This window comes from Oncorhynchus keta, chromosome 11 (assembly GCF_023373465.1).
Source record: "Oncorhynchus keta strain PuntledgeMale-10-30-2019 chromosome 11, Oket_V2, whole genome shotgun sequence".
NCBI classification, from domain to species: Eukaryota; Metazoa; Chordata; class Actinopteri; order Salmoniformes; family Salmonidae; genus Oncorhynchus; species Oncorhynchus keta.
Genome location: NC_068431.1, coordinates 31,739,841 through 31,749,163, shown reverse-complemented (window position 1 = coordinate 31,749,163; position 9,323 = coordinate 31,739,841). Strand labels below are relative to the sequence as shown.

Sequence of the window (9,323 nt, the reverse complement as noted above, 5' to 3'; positions counted from 1 at the left end):
TAAGGAAACCAATATGTAATTTTGTAATTTGGGTTAACTATCCCTTTCATAAAGATAATCACATCGAGTAGAGGGTTATTATAAAATAACCTTGTGTAAAAAGGGCAGTGGTTATTGTAGCACACAAGAATCGTATATTGACATATGTCTGTCTGTCTGTCTGAAATTGCTTCTCATATTTTCTAAAAGAATTTACACTTTCTCAAATCACAACACTGCTGAAGCAGCTCTTTATATACAGTGCTCAACAGAGACTTATGGAACATGTTTTGCATGAAAACTTGTCCTCCATCCCATAATTATAAACAGTCAGACTGGGTTGCAAAGAACAGGAGGCTTGCACAACCACATTCCAGTGAAGCTCAACCAGTCCTGAGAAAAGAGTGACGTGGAGATCACGCGTTAGGATTGAGTCACATGAAGAACCAACAGTCCACAATGCTGCTGTTTATCCGCATGGGAATACTGTGACTGACCTAAAGCAGACTGCTCTTTGCCCTCAATATTTTGTTCAGTTGGCCAGTTACGGAGTTCCTGGAAGGAAGTAGAATATCGAACTAGGCCCTCAGCAGCTCAATGACTGTTGGTACACTGTTCATCAAACTTAAATGAAAATGCTTGAATTCAATAATGTCACAAATATTATATTATAATTAATGCAGCTGTTTTGATCTCAATATCAAAACATTTCTGGGTAACAATGAAGTACCCTACTGTGAAGGTTTTCAATTAAAAATGTCAAAAAGACACTAAAATAGCTTCTTAGCAAGGAACAATTTCTAAAGCAAGATTTTTGTTAGGACTGTGGGAGTGGTCTGGCAGGTCAGAACTCAATCCCTCCAAAACAGGCTGAAATTTCAGGCAGTCTTTTCAAACAGCTCTTACACTAAAATGACATTATCATAATTTTCACAATATCACAGTATTATCCCAACCTCATAGTGTGGAAATATATATAAAACCCAGAAAAATCATGTTTTGGACTACCGTTGGCCAGCTCAGGTCAAGTCGTTAGTCTAGATGGTGCTCAGTATATGAATTTAACCTTCACACTGCAAAATCAGTGCACCTAAAAATAACTGATGATAACTGCTTGGTCAGTATGGCCATCTCTATGCCTCCTCTTGAAATAAAATAAAAGAAGTATAGCAACAGGTAAAGCGTGTTAAATCACGTATGAAAAGAAAAGACTGTGAAGGTTATGGAAAATGTCAGCCTTGTGTTTTAGTAGTTGCTGCTGTTACCGGACCCAACTGGCTCAACAATCTGGTGTCAGGCAGCTGTTGGCCCTGCCTGTGGAATTCATTTCATAGCCCTGCCCCTGCCCCAACAATGTTAACATTTTTACAGTGCAGTGGATCCAGATAAGCAGAGCCAAGGAGCACCGTTTTATAATTTCTGCCTTGTTCATTCTGAATAAACAACTTTGGACCTGACCTCCAACGGTGCAATCGTTCACCAACTGAATCAATAGTGTAAATGCAATCCAAACCAGATTTGTTATAGGGTAAGGATGATAAAGGTTAGAACTGGGTTGATTTGTATCTCATCCTGAATCAGGAGTCAAAGGAGTTGTTCAAAGTCAAAACAATGTGATTAATTTCATTTCAAAATATATATCTGGCCTTCAAAAAATATACGCACTTACTTGTGGGGCAAACCAGTATTTAATTACTATGGTGTGTTACCAAGCAACCTGTATTTACCATGCACTGTAAATAGCCTATAAATTACAATCCTCAAGTTGTTCTGTCTGAAAATAGTTTGGTCCTTCATGTCTGTATGTTTTTTTCCCCCCTCATTCTGCTTTATATCTCTGAATTTCTCATTCATGTCTCATGAAGGTGCTCTATAGAGCAAGAAAGGTAGAGAGACACCTGTACTGGTAGTAGTGTCAGCTTCAACCTGACATACTTTACTTGTGCAGATAAAGCTGGGAAACATGTTCTCATATGCTGGAGGCTGGACCTCATGCTACAAGTTTCTGCTCTACATTAAAGAAGTATGTTGGGATTTTTTTTAGGATTGGGAAATAACATGACATTTGCTCTCTATGTATTATGTTGACATGAAACAAATGTGACAACTGACAAATAATTGTATTGAACAGGTTGTGCCTTAAAGCGTGAATGAAGGGTGTGTCTTGGTGTTGATATGAGTAGACCTATAGCAATAGGTGATGAGACATAACACATGCATAACACAGAAGAAGTGTCAAACGTTTCCATTGTTTCATTAATTATCCCTCAACACTGATACTGTATTTATACCTAGAAAAGATTGTGACGTGGAAAAACAAATGAAATAATAATTTGAGCTTAAAACAGTTTTTACAGTTTCTCAAATCTCAAATGACACAAATCACGTTTGTTTTCCAACATATCAGTGTTGTTGACACAGTTCATGGTACAGTCAGACAGGTTTGAAAAAAGTCACATTACCGACACTGTATCCACCAATCGTTGTTCAGACAAACAATATAAGCGTCCAATCACAGACTTACATGGAGGGGGTTCTTGATGTGGGTGGTTCTAGCAATTTCTAGAGACTTCTCAGCACACATTAAATAAATGTAACTCCGCCGAGAGTAATTGTTTTAAAATAATATTTTCCTAATCGATAATTCGTGTATGTGTTATATGTGTATTTATTCGAATCAAAATGAATGAATTAAATGTATAGTGTAAGTTTAAGGTTAAAGCATGGACTATATTTTTCAATCGCGGATGGATATTGTCACATGACGCCTTTCCACGTCGCAATGTTTTCTTAGTATAAATAAAGTGTCCGCGCCTTTCGTGAATCATATTGAACACATAAGCAAGAAGAGTTTCTAAGAAGACGTGTACGTTACTTCGAGGTTCATCGTAAGTAGATACATTCGATATTGATATTAGTTGAACTTTTTTATTTTACAGATATTAATGTGTTAACAACTGTGCTAGAGTTGCTAACCTTACTTGCTAGAATTCGGCTTGACCTAGTTTTGTCGAATGGTTTTGTTCACCAACCGTCGTCTTTCACCCTTCGCTTACAAAATATTTTGATTTTGTACCCTACTTTAAATAAAGGCTTGTTACAATACGCCTCGTATGGCATACCATTTACAAGTTTTCTATCCCTGACTATGGTTGTCCGTTTTTTTTCTTAATTTTTATCCTGCTTTCGTTAACGAATTGTAACGACCCTGGGTTTTATAAGCGCGGAAATCGACTGGCGCATGCTTTTGCTGCACTATCGATAGCCCGCCGGACCCCGGGGTCGAGGGTTCGAGACTTGCTCCCTGCCTGTTTCATTACAGTATTTTTAGCTGGCTGAACAAAATGGCGCCCGATCGAATTTAGAAGCCAAACGACCGCTACGCAGTTCAAACAATTGTTACGTATGCTTTTGGACAGACTTGCATGAAAGTAAATACATGCAATACAAATATTTTTCTGTTTGTATTACTTCATCCCAGTAGCTAGCAAAGTATAATATTTTCATCTTGCGGAAATGTATGTCAGTGGTGCGCTTTAATAATTAAGTTTCACTGTCTGTTCAGGTGTAAAGATGCAGATCTTCGTGAAGACCCTCACAGGCAAGACCATCACCCTTGAGGTGGAGCCCAGTGACACCATTGAGAATGTGAAGGCCAAGATCCAGGACAAGGAGGGCATCCCCCCAGACCAGCAGCGTTTGATCTTCGCTGGCAAACAGCTGGAAGATGGCCGCACCCTCTCCGACTACAACATCCAGAAAGAGTCCACCCTCCACCTTGTGCTGCGTCTCAGGGGAGGCATGCAGATCTTCGTCAAGACCCTCACTGGTAAAACCATCACACTAGAAGTGGAGCCCAGTGACACCATTGAGAATGTGAAGGCCAAGATCCAGGACAAGGAGGGCATCCCCCCAGACCAGCAGCGTCTGATCTTCGCTGGCAAGCAGCTGGAGGATGGCCGCACCCTCTCCGACTACAACATCCAGAAAGAGTCCACCCTCCACCTTGTGCTGCGTCTCAGGGGAGGCATGCAGATCTTCGTCAAGACCCTCACTGGTAAAACCATCACACTAGAAGTGGAGCCCAGTGACACCATTGAGAATGTGAAGGCCAAGATCCAGGACAAGGAGGGCATCCCCCCAGACCAGCAGCGTCTGATCTTCGCTGGCAAGCAGCTGGAAGATGGCCGCACCCTCTCCGACTACAACATCCAGAAAGAGTCCACCCTCCACCTTGTGCTGCGTCTCAGGGGAGGCATGCAGATCTTCGTCAAGACCCTCACTGGTAAAACCATCACACTAGAAGTGGAGCCCAGTGACACCATTGAGAATGTGAAGGCCAAGATCCAGGACAAGGAGGGCATCCCCCCAGACCAGCAGCGTCTGATCTTCGCTGGCAAGCAGCTGGAAGATGGCCGCACCCTCTCCGACTACAACATCCAGAAAGAGTCCACCCTCCACCTTGTGCTGCGTCTCAGGGGAGGCATGCAGATCTTCGTCAAGACCCTCACTGGTAAAACCATCACACTAGAAGTGGAGCCCAGTGACACCATTGAGAATGTGAAGGCCAAGATCCAGGACAAGGAGGGCATCCCCCCAGACCAGCAGCGTCTGATCTTCGCTGGCAAGCAGCTGGAGGATGGCCGCACCCTCTCCGACTACAACATCCAGAAAGAGTCCACCCTCCACCTTGTGCTGCGTCTCAGGGGAGGACAGTAAAAGTTTCCCCTGCTTCTGTTCTGGCAAATGTTCAGTTTTTTTTTTTCTTCAAATGTTCAGGTTTTTTTTATTGAAGTCATTAAAGGCTAAGTGAATACAATTAATTTCAGTGTTTATAGATTTCTGAAATGTTCTGATGCAAAACAATGGAACTTATGAAGTATAGGAAGATGGTACATTAACTCACATTTGCAGTGAAGGCATGCTATAAGATGTACAAAATACAGCCGCCTATGAGTGGTCAGGAGCATTTCACCCTTAGTACTTACCAAGGCCCTATTTATGGCGATGTATCGCAGGATGGTTGAGTGATTTGTCAAATTAATTCATGTGCTCGCCAGAGGTATTACGTCACTGGTTTTAAAGCTGGAGAGACTCAACCCATCTGGTCTACGTGGGATGAATTTGACAATGTAGCCACCCTACTCCTAGTCTCATGCTCCAAATCAACCTCTGCCACACTGATGGCAAGGGGCAGTTTATTTTCCTGTCAGATCAACTCTACTAGGATTTAGTTTAATGGTGGGGAAGAAATGGGTTGGAAGCTACTCTGAAAATGTAGTATACCATGCTACCAATTGATTCCCACTGGAATCAACTAAATGTACTTTGTAAGAATATAAATCTGAAGAGACAAATTGCAAGAGATCACTTTGGGGTTATGCTACCTGAATGTAATTTAGACACCAGTTTCAAGTGAGACCCTTGGCTTAAGTTTCCACAACTTTTAGGAGTGCATGGGTGCGTATTTCAGAGTAGGCGTTCTAATGGAAGATTTTATTACCTTTAACTAGACAAGTCGAGAACAAAATCTTTCAATAATGGCCTAGAACGACAGATTTGAACTTGTCAACTGTGATTCGATCTTGCAACCTTTTGGGTACTAGTCCAACGCTCTAACCACTAGGCTACCTGCCGAAATATCCACATACATGCTAGAACGTGCCAATGGGCTCTCCCACTAGGATTAATTTGCTCCCATTGGAAACAATAAAAATTGCAATTGCTTTCTTCACCCACATTTTATTTTTGCAAAACTAATGTAGTTCTAATACTTTGCTACACCGCTGCATAGCAAGAAAGTAATTCACTACTGAAAACACTACCAATATTTGCATTTAGTTCAATGACCAAGCTACTGCAACATTGTAAAATTACAAGTTCAACGATATGTAGTTCAATACTCCCTAACACCAAATGTAAAAATAAGGGTCACAGGCAGTTAGTACTGTTTTGTACCTGAATTCCTGTGAATGAGCCTTTACTGCCCCCTGTTGACTTAAAACAAACCAAAGCTGCAGTGTATGAAATGGAGCATTAAAGTTATTTTCTATGCTTTGTATGTGGTGAATTTTCTAAAATGTTTATACAAAACTCCAAACTGGTAACACTAGTAATGTAGCAAGTTGTATATTCAACGCTTTTTATTGTGCATTCATTTTGTTTGGAGACATTTTTCACCACACAACAATTGATCCAAAATACATAGGACCAGTCAAAAGTTGACACATACTCATTAAAGTTTTTTTTTTTCTTTAAATAAAAAACAATTTTCTACATTGTAGAATAATAGTAAAGACATCACAACTATGAAATAACACATGGAATCATGTAGTAACCCCAAAAGTGTTGAGTAAATCAAAATATATTTCATATTTGATATTCTTCAAAGGAGCCACCCTTTGCCTTGATGACAGCCTTGGGGGGGGGGGCTCAATTGTCATATTTGAGTAACGGTAAAAAGTAAATTATATACATCAAATACCTTATATTAAGCAAACCAGACGGCACGATTGATTTTTTTTTTTACACTGACAGCCAGAGGCACACTCAACATTCAGAAACGATTTACAAACAGTTGAACTTTTGTATTTTACAGATATTCATGTGTTAACTACTGTGCTAGAGTTGCTAAAGTTACTTGCTAGAATTCGGCTTGACCTAGTTTTGTCGAATGGTTTTGTTCACCAACTGTCGTCTTTCACCCTTCCCTTACAAAATATTTAGATTTTGTACCCTACTTTAAATAAAGGCTTGTTACTGTACGCCTCGTATGGCTTAACATTTACACGTTTGCTATCCATGACTATGGTTGTCTGTTTTTTTTTCTCCACAATTTCTTCTTCAAAGTAGCCACCCTTTGCCTTAATGACAGCTTTGCACACTTTTGGGGGGGGGGGCTCAATTGTCATATTTGAGTAAAGGTGAAAAGTTAAAGTAAATTATATACATATACATCAAATACCTTATATTAAGCAAACCAGACGGCAAGGTTGTCTTTTTTTTTTTTTTTACACTGACAGCCAGAGGCACACTCACAACATTCAGAAACAATTTACAAAGTTTTTAAAATTTCAATTGAACCTTTATTTATACAGGTTTTTCTCATTGAGATAGAATCTATTTTTCAAGAGAGACCTGGTCAAACAGCAATGGGAACTAAGTTTCAGACAAAACAACTTACGTACACTAACACAACATTGAACAAAACTATAGACACACATACAGTACAACTATTATGTAAAGATACACAAATTACATTTGTGTTTAGTGAGTGCCAGATCAGAGGCAGTAGGGATGACAACTACGTGTACGTGAATTGGACCATATTGTTGTCCTGCCTGAGCATTCCAAATGTAACAAGTACTTTTGGGTTTCAGGGAACATGTATGGAAGTAAAAAGTACACATTTTCTTTAGGAATGTAGTGGAGAAAAAGTAAAAATTGTCAAAACTATAAATACTCAAGTAAAGTACAGGTATCCCCCAAAAAACTACTGAAGCAGTACTTCAAATATTTTTTTCCCGTTACTTTACTGGTGTTATTTGAAATATGATCACTGAAAAATATCATAGGACTGTTTTATCTTTCCATCTGAATCTGAAATAGGATTGGATCAAGTAAACAGTATGTACATTCCCCTCATAAAACAGGATTACTACCACACAAAAATGAGCTGGCTCAAGCAGCCTGACTTAAAGTTTCTCATATGCAGTGACCTATCCATCTTCTGTAAGTGTTTGCAACCTGAAGAGGAGCCCATATAGTACATACATACTATAGAATTAAACTCCCTAAATGTCTACAGTACACTAATGGGCTGAACCTGAACCCAGAACTGGTGAAGAGCTGAACACCCACAGAACGTGATAAAAGCAGCCTGTGACCCTGATCCCCTCCAACAGTATTTACATAAGGATTGTCTGGGAGATTTACCATAGTAATTTGTGTGAGAATATTGTTGTGAAAAGTGTTATAGCCTATACAGTTGAAGTCGGAAGTTTACAAACACCTTAGCCAAATACATTTAAACTCAGTTTTTTACCATTCCTGACTTTTAATCATAGTAAAAATTCTGTGTCTTGGGTCAGATAGGATCACCACTTTATTTTAAGAATGTGAAATGTCTGAATAATACTAGAGAGAATGATTTATTTCAGCTTTTATTTATTTCATCACATTCCCAGTGGGTCAGAAGTTTACAAACACTTAATTGGTATTTGGTAGCATTGTCTTTAAATGGTTTAACTTGGGTCATACATTTCAGTTAGGCTTCCACAAGCTTTCCACAATAAATTGGGTGAATGTTGGCCCATTCCTCCTGACAGAGCTGGTGTAACTGAGTCAGGTTTGTAGGTCTCCTTTTCAGTTCTGCCCACAATTTTTTTATAGGATTGAGGTCAAGGCTTTGTGATGGCCACCCCAATACCTTGACTTTGTTGTCCTTAAGCTATTTTGCCACAACTTTGGAAGTATGCTTGGGGTCATTGTCCATTTGGAAGACCCATTTGCGGCCAAGCTTTAACTTCCTGACTGATGTCTTGAGATGTTGCTTCAATATATCCACATCATTTTCCTGCCTCATGATGGCATCTATTTTGTGAAGTGCACCAGTCCCTCCTGCAGCAAAGCACCACCACAACATGATGCTGCCACCCCCATGCTTCATGGTTGGGATGGTGTTCTTCGGCTTGCAAGCCTCATTTTCCCTCACAACATAACGATGGTCATAATGGCCAAACAGTTCTATTTTTGTTTCATCAGACCAGAGGACATTTCTCTAAAAAGTACAATCTTTGTCCCCATGTGCAGTTGCAAACCATAGTCTGGCTTTTTTATGACGGTTTTGGAGCAGTGGCTTCTTCCTTGCTGAGAGGACTTTCAGGTTATGTCGATATAGGACTCGTTTTACTGTGGATATAGATACTTTTGTACCTCCAGCATCTTCACAAGTTCCTTTGCTGTTGTTCTGGGATTGATTTGCACTTTCCGCACCAAAGTATGTTCATCTCAAGGAGACATAACGCTTCTCCTTCCTGAGCGGTATGACGGCTGCGTGGTCCCATGGCGTTTATACTCGCGTACTATTGTTTGTACAGATGAACGTGGCACCTTCAGGCATTTGGAAATTGCTCCCACGGATGAACCATTTTTTTCTGAGGTCTTGGCAGATTTATTTTGATTTTCCCATGATGTCAAGCAAAGAGGCACTGATTTTGAAGGTAGGCCTTGAAATACATCCACAGGTACACCTCAAATTTACTCAAATGATGCCAATTAGCCTATCAGAAGCTTGACATAATTTTCTGGAATTTTCCATGCTGTTTAAAGGCACAGTCAACTTA

General features: G+C 40.0%; 1 protein-coding gene across 1 annotated transcript; it reads left to right on the top strand.

Annotated features, from left to right (window-relative positions):
• The first annotated feature begins 2,703 nt into the window (after window positions 1-2,703).
• LOC118390071 (polyubiquitin-B) lies at window positions 2,704-6,781 on the top strand. The gene is made up of 2 exons (XM_035780256.2): window positions 2,704-2,867; window positions 3,545-6,781. Exon 2 carries the CDS (start codon window positions 3,553-3,555, stop codon window positions 4,696-4,698), a length of 1,146 nt encoding a protein of 381 aa, XP_035636149.2. The 5' UTR covers window positions 2,704-2,867; window positions 3,545-3,552; the 3' UTR covers window positions 4,699-6,781.
• Window positions 6,782-9,323: the final 2,542 nt, after the last annotated feature.

What these genes read in the sequence shown, in the direction of transcription:
- LOC118390071 (XM_035780256.2), top strand. Translation starts at nt 3,553, where the DNA reads ATGCAGATCTTCGTGAAGACCCTCACAGGCAAGACCATCACCCTTGAG.